At 42.7% G+C, this 16,730-nt stretch overlaps 1 protein-coding gene across 1 annotated transcript in view; it reads right to left on the minus strand.

Moving 5' to 3' along the window:
• Nucleotides 1-1,776: 1,776 nt before the first annotated feature.
• The window catches only part of LOC121277772 (zinc finger protein 729-like), a 113,178-nt gene continuing 98,224 nt past the window's right edge, over nucleotides 1,777-16,730 (minus strand). The window contains exon 5 of the mRNA XM_041187408.1: nucleotides 1,777-2,885. Within this exon, the coding sequence (XP_041043342.1) occupies nucleotides 2,125-2,885 (761 nt within the window). The 3' untranslated portion in view covers nucleotides 1,777-2,124. The remainder of the gene's footprint in view (nucleotides 2,886-16,730) is intronic.

Consider the following 16,730-nt stretch of genomic DNA (forward strand, 5'->3'; position numbering starts at 1 on the left):
AACAGAAGGTGGACATTTTGAACTTTCCTACGTTGAAGATCCATAGACCATTGGTGCCAAACAATCTGTTTCCGTGCTGTAAATGCTATGTCTAAATTCCTTGGGATGTTTTATTATGTTAAAGGTGCTATATAAAATAGAAGGAGTTATTGTAAATTCTATGCCAGTGGATTAAACCATCTTGTCTCAGAATACAACTGTGTAACAATATTTAGCCATCAAGCTTTTCTATATAGTTATAAAGTTGGCATTTCTACTTGTGCAAAGAAAGCATGGGCTGCAACAACTTTCTCACTAAACACTATGGCCAGGATTTTCCGGCCCAGTCACAGGAGATTCTGCAGCTCAGTCAAAAGCCCATTGACTTTTGCCAGGATGGGATGATCCCAGCGGTGGGCAGGCCCAGAAAATCCCACCCTATGTATGTTTCTTTGTTGATAACCGTTTCACAGTCAGGTCCTCTGGTCTTGTATGAATAAATGCTTGATTTAGAAGGTTTAATTCCAGCTTGTAATGCACTCCCTTACTGTGGGTGATAAAAATCATTTTTAAACAAGCAAATTAAGTGTCATGTGAATGGCCACAAAATATATAACACATTCAACTAAACATTGTGCAAAGTGCAAACCCTGAAGGTAAGGGGGTACCTATCATCCTCTTCGAAACAGGTTCACAAGATAGGGAGCTTTTCATTTGCCCATAGGAGAACTGTGCTGCCTGAGTATGACTTGGGGTTTGGAGAGTCTGCATCGCTTCTTGAATTAAGTGGTCATGCTGGAAATATTAAAAATGGGTTTGAATTGAGTGTGTGATTGTGTAAGACACCTGTGCAAAAGAAAGACAGGTTAGCATTTCAGGTGTCTACCTTTCATCAGAAGAGAGATGTCTGACCTTCATCAGGCAGTTCTGATTGAGATACTCACTCAAAGCATTAATTTGTTTTCCTTTGCAGGTGCTGACTGATGTGTTTGGCTCTTTTTTTTATTTTGTTTCCAGTGAAATATTTAAACTTCTGAATTCAGAATGATAAATCATTGCTGTCAATTGTTACTGAAGAGGTTCCACCCCAAAAGAAAGTGACAAAAGTAAATGCAATCAAGAGCTTGTTCTTTATCATAGCAGAGAATTCACAACCGGGGCAATATTTTGCTCTGATATCATAGCTCAGCAGCTAATCCCCTGTGGCCTTACATGAACAGCAGTTTTACCCACACCATAACGACTGCCACAGGATTGTCAGCAGGAGCCCCTTGCTTGTCAGTCAGAAACTCCTGTGCTCCAAAATCAAGCAGTAAATTTAGTGGATTAAAAGATAGCAGCAGACAGATTGGTTTTATAAAGATCTGGCTGTAAACATCAAGTCTGACAATCTCACAACGCAATGTTCAGCAAACTATGATAATACGAGGATGAGGCTCTCCTTTCAAGTGAAATCTGTTCAAGTATGTAAAAATGGATGAACAAAGTTTTTTTCTCCCTCAAAATATATTATTAGTAGGTGCATTTGAAAATAGATTCCAGTTGAAAATGGTGTTCCCAGAAAAAAATGCAAAATCTGTGAAAATGATGTTTCATCCCAGTGAAAGGAGGGTTTATCTCACCCTTTGCCTCAGTCAAGTTACTCATTTAAAATCTTAAGGGGAACAATGCTTCATCTGGATTGTCAGAAGCATAGGTACACTTCAAAAGTTCCAACTTGCCTGTCAAGTAAGATAAGTGATTTATGGCATCTCGTAATTTGCTATCTCTCTCATTCACTCAAACTGACATGATCTCTGCCTCCAGGAGTTTTTATACAAATTTGTGGCACTCAGGCAGAATATAGTAACACATGCAAAGTTTGTTGCAGGATGTCATGCTTTGTCATATCAACAAGAAGCAAGCACACATTACAGGGCAGGCTTGACCATAACTCAAGTATTTCAGAAACATGCGGAAACATATGAATCAGATTTTCTTTTACAATCGCAATAAAAATCTGATAAAAATGTGTCACCAAGTCTAGGAGTTCAGCCAATGTTTGACCAAACAGAATGACCAAACGCGCACACATAGGGATGTGTAACACTGATATTGGTTCCAGTTATTGATGAGACTTCTTGACAAAGATTAATCGATGCATGGTTATAATGCTCTGTTTGTCATGCCTGACTTTCGTCTTTGCTCCTGGCAATCTTTCTGGGATTCATCCATCCATCCATGTGTCTTCTGATGCCTTTTATAGTTGTCCCAGTGTCCAGTGGTGTACTCACACTGGGGACATTTGAATGGTTTCTCACCTGTGTGCCTCAGCATGTGGCGTTTGAGATTCATGCTCTGATTGCAGCTGTAGTTGCAGATGTTGCACTTAAATGGCTTGTCGCCAGAGTGGATGCGTTCATGTCGCTTTAAGTTAGCCATGTTGCCGCAGGCATAGTTGCACCGATCGCACTTGAAGGGCTTCTCACCAGTATGAATGCGGATGTGCCTCTTGAGGTTGTCGAGATGTGCTGAAGCATAGTCGCAATGCGAGCATTTATATGGCTTTTCACCACTATGTGTTTTCATGTGCCTCACCAGGTGATTGGAATACTGAGAGACAAAAGTACACAGCTTGCAAGGGAAAACCTTGTCGACTTTTTCTGGGCTGGTTTGCCTTCCTCCCATGCCCTCTTCCTCACCCTCATCCCCTAATTCCTTGGTCAAGCCATCAAAGACACACCTTGGACACAGCTGGCTGACCAAACTATTCTCCTGCGCGCAGTCATCCAGCACCATGCCACACTGTTGACAAGTGAAAGGAAGCAAAAGTTCCGGGAGGGAGTCAGATTCCTCCTCTCCATCCCCTGGCTCTAGGAGGCTTCCAGGTTCATCAGCATTCTTCAGAAAGTCGGACACATTGGAGTCTGCAAATAAAATGAAGTACTGTCAGTGATTCCCTTCACCAGCAAAATTGTACTGAACCTTCCGAGAGAAAGACCTTTATGCTTAAACATGGTTGTGACTACACTAAATCCTGATCTTAAACCATAAGGTTTTTCTCCAGATGTGTTCTCTGATCTACTGACCAACAACTTATACTTCTGTAGCGCCTTTAATATAATGAAACATCCCATGGCACTTCACAGAAACATTATAAAACAAAGTATGATACCGAGCTCTACAAGGGGATATAGGTTAGATGACTAAAAGCTTGATCAAAGAGGTAGGTATTAAGGAGTGAATTAAAGGAGGAAGGCAAGGTAGAGAGCCAGAGAGATGTAGGGAGGGGAATTCCAGATTTGGGGCCTGGACAACAGAAAGTACGACCAGCTAGTGGAACAATTAACATTGGGAACACACAAGAGGTCAAAATTAGAGAAGCACAGATATCAAAGAGGGTTATGAGATTGGGGGAGATTACAGGGATAGGTAGGGGCAAGGCCATGGAGTGATTTGAAAACAAGATGAGAATTTTAAAATCAGGACCAGGACCCAGTGAGCACAGAGGTTATAGCGGAAAGGGACTAGCTGCAAGTTTAGAAACAAGTTGCAGAGTTTTGGATGATCCCAGATTTTATGGAGAGTAAAACATGGGAGGTCAGCCAGGGAATGCTGAGTCTAATGAAGCCAGGAATGAGACTTTCAGAAGCACATGAGCTAAGAGAGGAGCGAAGTTATCCATGTTACGGAGATGGAAATAGGCAGTCTTAGTGATGGTATGAGCATGAGGTTAAAAGCTCATTTTAGCGTCAAACGTGACACCAAGGCCAGAATATTATGCTGGGCTTGCAGGCGCACACCCAACATGCCCAAGCATGAAATGATGCGCGATGATGCTGGGCGTACATCCCGACGTCATCGCACAGTCTCGTGATGTTTCATTCGGCGGGCGCGCGCTGGAGTCGGCTGCGTGCCTGCTGATAATTAAAAGGCCTATTTAAGCCATTATCAACCATTAACTTGAAATTTATGCTGCCCGTCCAACCTAATGGTTGGTGGGCAGGCGAAAAGGACAAGCGGCCTTTACATTTTTTTAGGAAACCTCATCCACGAGCAGAATGAGGTTTCCTAAAGCTAATAGACATTAGATGAAAACTTTATTTTGGAATTGAATACATGTCCCATCTCATGTGACAGAGCCACATTGGCCCGCCCGTGTGAAATCGCGGTGCAGAGCCGATCGCGGGCGGCGGCCAGCTTCCCAACCACCCCTGCCGAGCCCGCCCAACGAGGGAAAAATTCTGACCCAAGGTTGCGAACAGACTGGTCTAATTTCAGACTGTAGCCAGGGAGAGTGATGGAGTCGGCAGCTATGGAACAGAGTTTGGGATTGATGAAAGCCAGTTTGCTACTATGGCATGGGAGGGATTCAAACAAGGAATTCCAGGAAAGATGGGAACAGATTTGGGAGCCGACAGCGCATTCAAGTACTATGGAGAAGAAAGGGAGGTTGCAGATGGGATGGTAGTTTGCAAGGTGATGGGGTAATGGGTTGTTTTTTTTTGAGGAGAGGGGATTTAAAAAAGAGAGGGTCAACACCTGAAGAGAGAAAACTATTTACACGGAGGAGCCAGGAGGGAGATTGGGTGATCAGAAGCTTATTGCGAATAGGATAAAGAGAACAGGAGGTGGGTCTCATGAACAAGGTGAGTTCAGGAAAGGCATGAGAAGAGATAGGAAAGAAACCAGAGAAAGATGTGAGTTCAGGGCTAGGGTCGGTGCGGGGGGTGGCACTGAAGGATGTTTGATAGGCTGTGCTTTTGGAAGGGAAGGATGTGGCAGAAGCAAATGATCAGATGAGAATAAAATGGGACTTCAAATATTGATGGTGGTTTGTGACATTAGCAGCAGCAGGTTTATATAATATTTAAGCTTTTTGCTATTCTCAATCTCATGTGGAATTGATGAGTTATGTGTTAACATAAAAGGGAGAACTTTCTCCCTGTGGGGCAAGTTGGTTGGGAGCGGGCGCGGGCGGGTGTGCAGCTGATTGCTGCCCGCGATAGATTCCACCCTGCCATCTTACGTGGGTGGGCCAACTAAGGCCTGCCCAGCGTGATACACGGCCGGTAGTGCTCTTAGTACTACCTGTGCAGGGGCGGGGGGGGGGAAGAGGGAGCATCGGCACCTGCGTTCTTTCGCGCATGCGTGTGAAAGAGCACAGAAATCTCCCTGAGGCACAGGGCTGCCTCAGGGAGATTAAGTTCATATTGAAATATTTAAATAAAGAGAGGTAAAAATTATTTAGACATGTCCCTTCATGTGAAAGTGTCCTGAAAAATGCGAAGGCTGCTTGGCGCTTTGCCTGCTCACCAACCTTAAGGTTGGATGCGCAGCATTGATAATTAGTTTAATTGGTCTTAACAGGCCTTTGACAGTTCTGTGGTTGCGCAGCTGCCTCCAGTGCATGCCTGCTGAACGAAAGATCTGAATGTCGCACGGTGATGTTGGGACACACGCCTGACGTCACCACGTGTTATTTTATGCATCGGTGTGTGGGGCCCAACCCCACATACCAACATGAAAATTCTCCTCCGATTAACTGACAGTACAATGATAATGATCTGCACCTGTTCTCCTTTTCCAGTTCATCAAGAACATTAGCATGATGGTTTAATTATGTTATGACTTCATAATTATCCCATTTCTTTTTATTACCAATCATATTGTCTTAGTAATCATTTCTTGGTCATCAGATTACTAAAAATTTTCCAACTTCAATGGGATATCAACTCCTAACTCCAACAGAGTGTTATACATCCACACCAGACCCACACAGGTAATCAAGGGCAAACTGCCAGACTTCCCATCAGCCTGAAACCCAATTTATGATAAAGCCTGATACATAACAGTTTTGGCTTACACAAGCTAGGGCTCTTGAGAAATCAAGTGTCAAGTTTTAGTAGATACATGAGTATCAGACCTCAACCAATGCAAGTTTCAAACCTAAAGCAATTGTTGCTTTTGTCTCAGTCGTATTATATCACTTCTACAAATGTGAAATATTTCAACACATACCGAACTCGCATTAGGTTATGAGGTAATTTAAAATTATACAGGGAGAGGAAGTTTTTGAGGCCTGAAGTGAGAAGAAAGGTACTGGTGTTTGTAGAATTAGATCACAATGAAAGTCGATGCCTTTGCCAGGGTAAAACGGGATTTTTAAAAATAATGAGCAAAGGCTTTTTCATATAAGACCATAAGACATAGGAGCAAGAATTAGGCCATTTGGCCCATCGAGTCTGCTCCGCCATTCAGTCATGGCTGATAAGTTTCTCAACCTCATTCTCCCGCCTTCTCCCTGTAACCTTTGATCCCCTTACCAATCAAGAACCTATCTATCTCGGTCTTAAATACACTCAATGACCTGGCCTCCACAGCCTTCTGTGGCAAAGAATTCCATAGATTCACCACTCTCTGGCTAAAGAAGTTTCTCCTCATCCCTGTTCTAAAAGGTCTTCCCTTTACTCTGAGGCTGTGCCCTCGGGTCCTAGTCTCTCCTACTAATGGAAACATCTTCCCCACGTCCACTCTATCCAGGCCTTTCAGTATTCTGTAAGTTTCAATCAGATCCCCCCTCATCCTTCTAAACTCCATTCAGTATAGACCCAGAGTCCTCAAATGTTCCTCATGTGTTAAGCCTTTCATTCCTGGGATCGTTCTCATGAACCTCCTCTGGACCTTCTCCAGGGCCAGCACATCCTTCCTGAGATACGAGGCCCAAAATTGCTCACAATATTCTAAATGTGGTCTGACCAGAGCCTTATAAAGCCTCAGCAGCACATCCCTGCTTTTATATTCTAGTCCTCTCGAAATAAATGCCAACATTGCATTTGCTTTCCTAACTACTGACTCAATCTGCAAGTTAACCTTAAGAGTATCCTGGACAAGGACTCCCAAGTCCCTTTGCACTCCAGATTTCTGAATTCTCTCCCCATTTAGAAAATAGTCTATGCCTCTATTCTTCCTACCAAAGTGCATGCCCTCACACTTCCCCACGTTATATTCCATCTGCCACTTCTTTGCCCATTCTCCTAACCTGTCCAAATCCTTCTGCAGCCTCCCCACCTCCTCAATACTACCTGTCCCTCCAACTATCTTTGTATCATCTGCAAACTTAGCCAGGATGCCCTCAGTTCCTTCATCTACATCATTAATGTATAAAGTGAAAAGTTGTGGTCCCAACACTGACCCCTGCAGGACTCCATTAGTCACCGGCCGCCATCCTGACAAGGACCCCCTTATCCCCACTCTCTGCCTCCTGCCGGACAGCCAATCTTCTATCCATGCTAGTACCTTGCCTCTAACACCATGGGCTCTTATCTTACTGAGTAGCCTCCTGTGCGGCACCTTGTCAAAGGCCTTCTGGAAGTCCAAGTAGATAACATCCATTGGCTCTCCTTTGTCTACTCGTTACCTCCTCAAAGAATTCTAATTTGTCAGGCATGACCTCCACTTGATGAAACCATGCTGACTTTGCCCTATTTTATCATGTACTTCCAAGTATTCTGAAATCTCATCCTTAATAAAGGACTCTAAAATCTTAACAATAACCGAGGTCAGGCTTATCGGCTTGTAATTTCCTGTCTTTTGCCTCACTCCCTTCTTAAACAGGGGAGTTACATTAACGATTTTCCAGTCCTCTGGGACCCTCCCTGATTCCAGTGATTCCTGAAAGATCACCACTAAAGCCTCCACTATCTCTTCAGCTATCTCCTTCACAACTCTGGGGTGTAATCCATCTGGTCCAGGTGATTTATCCACATTCAGACCTTTGAGTTTTCCTAGCACCTTCTCCTTGGTAATGGCCACCATACACACCTCTGCCCCCCGACTCTCTTGAACTTTGGGGATGTTACTCGTGTCTTCCACCGTGAAGACTGACGCAAAGTACCTATTCAGTTCTTCCGCCATTTCTTTGTTCCCCACTACTACTTCTCCAGTGTCATTTTCCAGCGGCCCAATGTCCACTTTTGCCTCTCTCTTACCCTTTATATATCTAAAAAAACTCTTGTAATCTTTTCTATATTACTGGCTAGTTTACCCTCATATTTAATCTTCTCCCTCCTTATTTCTTTTTTAGTTGTCCTCTGTTGATCTTTGTAGGCTTCCCAATCTCCTGGTTTCCCACTGCTCTTTGCCGCATTGTATGCTTTCTCTTTAGCTTTTATGCTGTCCCTGATTTCCCTTGTCAGCCATGGTTGCCTCATCCTCCCTTTAGTATGCTTCTTCTTCCTAGGGATGAATTTTTGCTGTGTCTCCTAAATTACTCCCAGCAACTCCTGCCATTGCTGTTCCACTGTCTTTCCTGCTAGGCTCATCTCCCAGTCAATTCTGGCCGGCTTCTCCCTCATGCCTCTGTAGTTGCCTTTATTCAACTGTAATACCGTTACATCTGATTCCAGCTTTTTCCTCTCAAATTGCAGGATAAATTCTATCATATTATGGCCACTTCCTCCTAAAGGTTCCTTCACCTTAAGCTCCCTTCTCAAATCTGCCCCATTACACATCACTAAATCTAGAATTGCCTGTTCCCTAGTGGGCTCCACCACAAGCTGCCCCAAAAAGCCATCTCGTAGACTTTCTACAAATTCCTTTTCTTGCTGTGCACCACTAACCTGATTTTCCCAGTCTACCTGCATTTTGAAATCCCCCATGATCACTGTAACTTTGCCTTTCTTACACAACTTTTCTATATCCTCGTATATCTTGTGCCCCACATCCTGACTACTGTTTGGAGGCCTGTACATAACTCCCATTATGGTTTTTTAACCTTTGTGGTTCCTCAACTCTGCCCACAGAGTTGCAGCCATGTCTCCGTGATGCCCACCACATCGTACCTGACAATTTCAATCTGCGCCACAAGCTCATTTATCTTATTTCGTATACTGCGTGCATTCAGATACACCTTCAGTCCTGTATTTCCCGTCCCCTTTCTCATTGTCATCCCTTTATCTGAAGTTAGATTCCTAGCCCTTTCCAAACACTCTGTCCTATTTTGTGTTCTGGGGACTTTAATAGCCTCTCCTGGGCTCCGCTTTCTTTTCAGTTTTTTCATAATTATATTTCTGTGTACAGTGCCCTGAAAGATGGCAGTTTTTACTTTATATTTGAATAGAGCTCCCTGCTAAATTCAGATTATTTACAAACTTTTAATGTGCAAAATACACTCTGTATTTCCACATAGTTTCTCTCTATTGTCCTTAATATCTGGAAATCACCTGTGCTGATCAAATTACATCAACTCTGTTGGTGCTTCAGGTGGTAGATAGCATTTTATAGAAACAGTATTTGAATGTTTCTAGTGAAAGAGAATTGTGATAATATAATAAAGTTATGGGCACCAGCCAAAAGTTCAGTTATAATGAGAGGCACAGAGTGGCTGTTGGTGGCAAGAAGAACTTCATTTCAGTCAGTAATTTTTGAATGAAGGCACAAAAATTAATGGCACACAATTTGCTGTTCAGTGATGGTTTATGAATCATTAGATAATATTAGCAGGTAAAGGAAGCTGAAATTCAGTGAGAACTGGTGTAAACCTTTAATAAACTCACCTCCATTTCTTTTCAGATGCTCATGCTGTAGTGCTGAGTGCTCACTCACCAGGAGAATCACAGTCAGCAATTGAAAATGCATTTAACTTCGTCACGTGCAGAAATTAAATAGTATGAACCAAAAGAGAAGAGTATCGTGGCAGGCATATCAACATGTCAATGGCAAGATGTAAGTTTCCATTCAAAGAGGAGCTAAGTTGATAGATGTGTGAAAAACAGGAGATTTTAGCATCATTTTATATGAGAGTGAATTTTATGGCTCCCCAATGGCATATTTGAAGATGGGGGTCACGTAAAATAAAACAGGTGACCAGCCTGCCACCTTCCCACCCAGCCCCAAACTGTCCCCCATATTATGGGAGTGTGGGCAGGTAAGCCTTCAGGTATCCTGCCCGCCCTTAGGTCTATGAGGCCCTTAAGCGGTAATTAATTAAATAGGGGCCTCATTCTGCCTCTAGCACAATTTTTCGGTCTGCAAGGGAAGGCAGGAGCAAGATGAGCAGCGTTGACAGCAATGGCTGCTGTGCGATAAGGGAGTGCCTCCTTTAAGGGGGGTCCACTGTGCCATTAAAATGGTACTCCCTCCCCCTTTGACCCTCCCTCCTGCCCTCTCTAGCCTGGCTCCCCGCCCCCGCTCCCCCCTTACTGGGGTCTTCCGGCTGCGGCACCCAAAATATCCAGACTTACCCGAAGTCCAGGAGGCATCTACTCTTCTTTGTGGAGGCTAGTTGCAGTCCCTGCAGTGACCACTACAGTCTTCTGGCGCTGCTGAGACTACAGATCTGCCAGCCAATCAGATTGACTGGCAGCTCTTTAGGGTGAGACATCTTGTCCCTAGGGATGAAGTGTCAGTCTGCACTAATGAAGGTTGCCCCCAGAGTATTATGGCTTTGGGGCAGCCAGATTTCATATCTGTGAGGTGCTGACCAACTTTTAGGTCGGGGGATGGGAGGGGGTGGTAATATGTTCCCCCCATTGCTGTATTTAAAGTGGCCAACTTTCAGCATTTTGCACACATGTCATTGTTTCTGGCCTCCATTCACTCGAGGTCCCAAAAACTCCCTTTTTTAAGTAATTTTAAATCAACCCATAACGTACTGCTGGTTATCACTTCATAAGCGTTGAAACATTGCACATTTACAGAGGATAAATGATACATTACACTCATTAGTCCAGTGTCAATGTCATCTGAAAATATTTTCTGGGCATAAACAGTTCAACTCTGACTAACCTATTTATTTTGTTGTTCATTGTCTGTTACCCTTTTTTTTAAAAGAACGCTCATTATTTCAATAGCTGCTGATTGCAAAAGTTCAGTATTCATCCAAATTGTGGATTGCATTGGGAGAAAGACACTGAGTGAGGAGGCTGAATATATGATGTTGGTTGCCAGAAACAGCTCAGGAGTTGATGCTCCTTAATTACTGTCTGAGGAATCCTGACAGATCTCAGTTTGACCCAGGGTGGTGGTAGGTGAGGGACATTAACTAAAGGCAAAAAGATGATGCTCACAGACATGTATGTATATGCAGGGCACACAATGAGTTAAGAAAATTCACAAACGTTTTGTAATAAAGTTTTAATTAACTTAATTTGGGAGGATATGTAAGCCTCCATGGTCCAAAATCATTTTCCCTTCCTCTCCGCTCCCCTTTCCCAATAATAGAAAAAAAGGAAAATCCTTGCATTTATATCACAGGATCACAGAATTGTTGCAGTGCAGAAGGAGGCCATTTGGCCCATCGTGTCTGCACTGGCTCTCCGAATAAGCAGCTCACATAGTTCAATTCTCCCACCTTCTCCCTGTAATCCCGCACACATTCTTCCTTTTCAAATAACAAGTCGAGTTCCCTTTTGAATGCTTCAATTGAACCTGCCTCCACCACACTCTCAGACTGAGCATTCCAGACTTAACCATGCACTGCATACGAAAGCTTTCTCATATCAGCATTTCTTCTTTTACTAATTACTTTAAATCTGTCTCCTCTCATTCTAGATCCTTTCACAAGTGCGAACAGTTTCTCCCTATCTTTCCAGACCCTTCTTGACTTTGAATATGTCTATCAAATCTCCTCTCAGCCTCCTTTTCTCTAAGGAAAACAGTCCTAACTTCTCCAATCTACCTTCATAACTTAAGTTCCTCATCCCAGGAACCATTCTTGGGAATCTTTTCTGCACTCTCTATAATGTCTTCATATCCTTCCTGAACTGTGAGACCCAGAACTGGACACAATATTCCAGCTAAAGCTGAACTAGTGACTTATACAAGTTCAACATAACCTCCTTGCTCTTGTACTCTATGTCCCATTAATAAAGCCTAGGATACCGTATGATTTATTAACCGCACTTCCAACCCTGTCCTGCCACCTTCAGTGACTTATGCACATATATATCCAGGTCCTTCTGCTCCTGCACCCCTTTAGAATTGTATCCCCTATTTTATACTGTCTCTCTATATTCTTTCAATCAAAGTGAATCACTTCACATTTCTCCGCATTGAACTTCATCTGCCACCTGTCCACCCACTCCACCAACTTGTCAAATCCTTTTGAAATTCTACACTGTCCTCCTCACAGTTCACAATGCTTCAGAGTTTTGTATCATCCACAAACTTTGAAATTGTGCCCTGTACAGCATGATATAGGTCATTAATATATATCAGAAAAAGCAAGTGTCCCAACACTGACCCCAGGGGAACTCCACTAAAAACCTTCCTCCAGCCTGAAAAACATCCATTAACCATCACTCTCTGTTTCCTGCCACTCATCTAATTTCATATCCATGTTGCTTCTGTCCCTTTTATTCCATGAGCTATAACTTTGCTCACAAGTCTGTTGTGCAGCACTGTATCAAATGCCTTTTGGAAGTCCATGTACACAATATCGACAGCATTGCCCTCATTAACTCTCTCTGTTATCTCTTCAAAAAACTCCTGCAAGTCAGTTAAACATGACTTTCCCTTAAGAAATCCATGCTGCCTTTCCTTAATTAGCCCACATGTGTCTATGTGACTATTAACTTTGTCCCGAATTATTGATTGTAGGACTTTCCCCATCAATGCAGTTAAACTGACTGGCTTGCAGTTGCTGGGCTTATTGATACACTCTTTTTGGAAGAAGGCTGTAACATTTCCAATTCTCTGGCCCTCTGGTGCCACCCCTGAGTCTAAGGAAGACTGAATAATTATGGCCATTGCCTCTGCAATTTCCAATCTCACTTCTTGCAGAATCCTTGGGTGCTTCTTATCAACTTATTAGACAAAAATTGGCATTGAAACACATAGACAGATACGGACAGGCAAGCGAAAGCTTGATAAAATAGGTAGGTTTTAAAGGAGGGGAGGAAGGCAAAGAGCTTTAAGCAGGGAATTCCAGAGATAGGGCTGAGGTAGTTGAAGCTACAGCTGCCAAAGAGCGATTGAAACTGGGGTTGCAAAAGAGGTCAGAATTAGAGGGATGCTGAGATCCAGAAAGGGAGCTATACCTCTATCTGTGGGAGGGACCATTTGCTTTCTTTTGATTTTGCTCTTTGCAAACCAAAGGATAACTTCCCAAATTTTTCCCTCCCCACCCTTAAGTGAGGTGCAAATCTTATTAGTGTAAATTGGTGGTGAAGGTTTGTGTTTGCTTTATTTTGTATAGAGCATGCAAATCACTCAACTCGGTAGGAGAGAAAAAGAGTATCAAATATTGTCAAGAATCAAAAAAGTCTGTGCAGTCACTTTGCTTTCAGACTGCTACCTGGGAAAACTAGAAAAAGACTCATCTGAAAACTCTACTTTTATAGCCACCAAATTGGCCATCAGGGGAGTTTCAGAATGATGGATACAATATAAAAGCAAAATACTGCGGATGCTGTAAAGCTCTGAAGAAGAGTCATAGGGACTCGAAACGTTAACTCAGTTTTTCTCTCCAAAGTTGTTAGGCCTGCTGAGTTTGTCCAGCATTTTCCGTTTTTGCTTGTGATGGATACAATATGTTATCCTGTGAATGATTTTGGTACAGTTTATGTGATGGTTTTTTAAAAAATTAGTATTTGATCCTTTTAAATAAAATTAAGTTACCTACTGTGGCTTTTCTAGAATCCTATCAATGTTGTAAAGGCACAGCTGACAACAAATTTGGATTTAACCTGTTTCTCAATGGCCTAAGCACTACGAGTCAGTTGCACTCCTCCTCCTAATGTAGAAATTTGCAGGTCTAAATTTGCATCCCACAATCCTACATGTTATTATCCAAATGTTCTTCACCAGTAGATTCCCCAGTTATAACTTTTATGACTCATAGAAGCAAAGCATAAACATCCATATTGAGACAGATCAGAATCAAGTTTGGGCTGCATCCTTAACTGTTTGTACAACACATATCTGTTGCTGATCTTGCTTAGTTACCAAAATGTAAACAGTACTTTAAAAAGCTTAGTTAGAATTCTGACACGATCCACAATTTTATAGACTGCATTCAAGCAAAAAAGAGCTAAATGAAATGACACATTAGCCATTCCCTGAGCTAGGCACACCTTGAGATACTTGCATTGTACAGTAAAGGTTCACTAGATTGGGTGTGGGAATGAGAGGGTTGGCCTGTGGTGAGAGGCTGGATAAATTGAGTCTATATCCTCTGGAGCTTAGAAAATTGAAAGGTGATCTCATTTAAACATACAAGATTGTGAAGGGACTTCATAGGGTTGGCACTGAGAGGTTGTTTCCCCTGGCTGGGGAATCTAGAACATGTGGTCACAGTCTCAGCATAAGGCAGTGGGGAAGGGGTGGGGTGCGGTGATCATTTAGGGCAGGGATGAGGAGAGATTTCTTCACTCAACCAGTTGTGAATCTTTGAAATTCTCTACGCCTGAGGGTTGTGGACGCTCCATCATTGAAGGCTAAGATTTTTAGTCTCTCTGGGAATCAAGGGATATGAAGGGCAGGCAGGAAATTGGAGTTAAAATTTAAGGTCAGCCCTGACCTTATTGAATGGCGGAGCAGGCTCAGTAAGTCATATGGTCTAATCCTATTTCTTATGTTCTTACGAGATGTTTCTCTTTTCACACTAGTAGCACCAGACCATGGAATCAACCCTAACTCATCATTCCCTATACTGTTGTGTTGACAAAGAGGAATGTACTTTTGGAATGAAAAGTCAGTGCCTAAAAAATACTGGAAATGACATCAAATTTCATTTTACAATTAAAGGAACCATTGATCAAATTACCCGAACTGACTTTATGTAGGTATGAAACAAAAATAAATATTAAAAATTCGGAAGAAGGGTCGACTCGAAACATTAAATCTTTCTCTCTCTCCACAGATGCTGTCTGACCTGCTGAGTTTTTCCAGCAATTTTTGTTTTTGTTTTTGTTTCAGATTTCCAGTATCTGGAGTATTTTGCTTTTAAATTTATGTAGGTATGCTAGGTTTTCTGAAATTCTTGTGATTATCTTTGGGAACATGTCTTGTTCTGCCAGAATTTTACTGCATTGCTGTATGTTGTCCCAAAATATTACTAAAAGGCCTGAAATCTGATGTAATAAAAAAAAACAAATTCCAGCTTCCTTGAAGGAGTGAGATTGATTATAGGCTCTTGTTCAGGGCTGCTTTTCAGCAGTTCTACGCTTTCTTGAGTTGTCAATTTTTTTGGCTATGTCAACTTTTAAAAAACTTGTTTGTCAGCTTTTCCAAGTTTAGTAGGTTGGCATATATATAATTAGGTCTGAGTTTTTATCCTTGCTGCAGGTAGCGGGAGTTTGGAAAATTCCCGGTTCAGAGAAAGTACCCACAAAGGTCTTCATTGCCAGGGTACAGATGTGGGATGCAATTGAGCCAATCGACCCGGGAAGAAGTTCGGGGCTGCCACAGGGGCTGCCAGGTGCTGAGGCGGACTGTTTAAAAGTTCCACCTGAGTGCTGTGAGACTTCATCCCAGTTAAAATAAAAACACAAAGGCACTCCAGCCCTCACCCTTCAAACCCCCTCACACTCCTCATGCCCATCCATGCTGCCTCATGCCCCCATGCCATGCTATACTCCCTACCCACCCCAATGCCTCCTCACACCCTCTATGCTAAGCTATGGTGCTCCACCACTCCCATGGCCTCCCATGCCACACGTGCTAAGCTATGGTTCTTCTATGCCCATTGATTCATTATTTGCTGAATAAAACCAGTGAACCATATAGTGACAGTGGGATGTATAAAAAAAAAACTTTTAAAAAGTCATTCATTCATTACTATGGCTGCAGCCAGGAAGTGTGACTTGGTCTGTCATGGGAAGACCCGTGGAAGAATTCATTCAGTGGAATGACCACTTGAGAACAAGCATCTGCACGCGGGTCTTACTAAGCAACTTGCATTGTGAATATATACTATTGCTTAGTGGGTTAATAAAGGTTCTCCACGTAAAGTGGAAATTGTATCCAAAGTTGTTTCATGTCATATCATTTCATGTCATATCATTTCATATCAGAAACTTCCTTTGCATTCTCCATTCTTGCAACATTTGCCTTAACATCTTAAAACCTAAGATAGAACTCAAAATACAGGCAAGCTAGATAAACAAATGGGGTCTGGACTTTATAGGGTAGTGAGACCCCCTGTTTAGGAGTCCTGCAGATTTCTGGTGACCATGAAGGTAAAGAAATGGCAAAATGGACTTTGGATGGGTTTGTCACAAAATGCATAGCAGGGAAATTGCCTTCAAAACAGAGGCGGGTACAGATTATCCTGGTGGGGGATAAACAGATAGACAGGGCTGCACAAAAGGGGCCCCCTTGTTGGCGTGCCTTGGGAACAGCAGTTTGGCATATAGCAGAGTAGGAGGTATGTGGTTAAGACAGTGAAACTCTAGCACGAGCTGGCGAGAGAGATCAGAAGCTAAGTGATTGTGAAGCAGTTGTGAAGAAGGTAACCTGAAACAGGGTAATGAAAGATTTGAGCTGGACAGGAAACAGTGGTTAACTAAGTGTCTGAGAGTCAGCATCAGGTGCAATTGCAGAAGGGAATAGTACATACAGTGGGGCCATCCCCAGAATCCCCGGTCGGTAAGAAAAAATAGGATGAGTATTTTTCACCCACCTGTGAGGCAGGATATTTGCCTCCGGCAGCTGGACAGCATAGGGAAACCCTGGAAGGGGTTAGGGTTGCTGTATATAAAAAATCTAGAAGCAGTTGAAGGAAAAGGGAATCAAAACTACTAACATAATTTGTTTATCTAGCTTGCCTG

This window comes from Carcharodon carcharias, chromosome 5 (genome assembly GCF_017639515.1).
Source record: "Carcharodon carcharias isolate sCarCar2 chromosome 5, sCarCar2.pri, whole genome shotgun sequence".
Lineage (NCBI taxonomy): Eukaryota > Metazoa > Chordata > Chondrichthyes > Lamniformes > Lamnidae > Carcharodon > Carcharodon carcharias.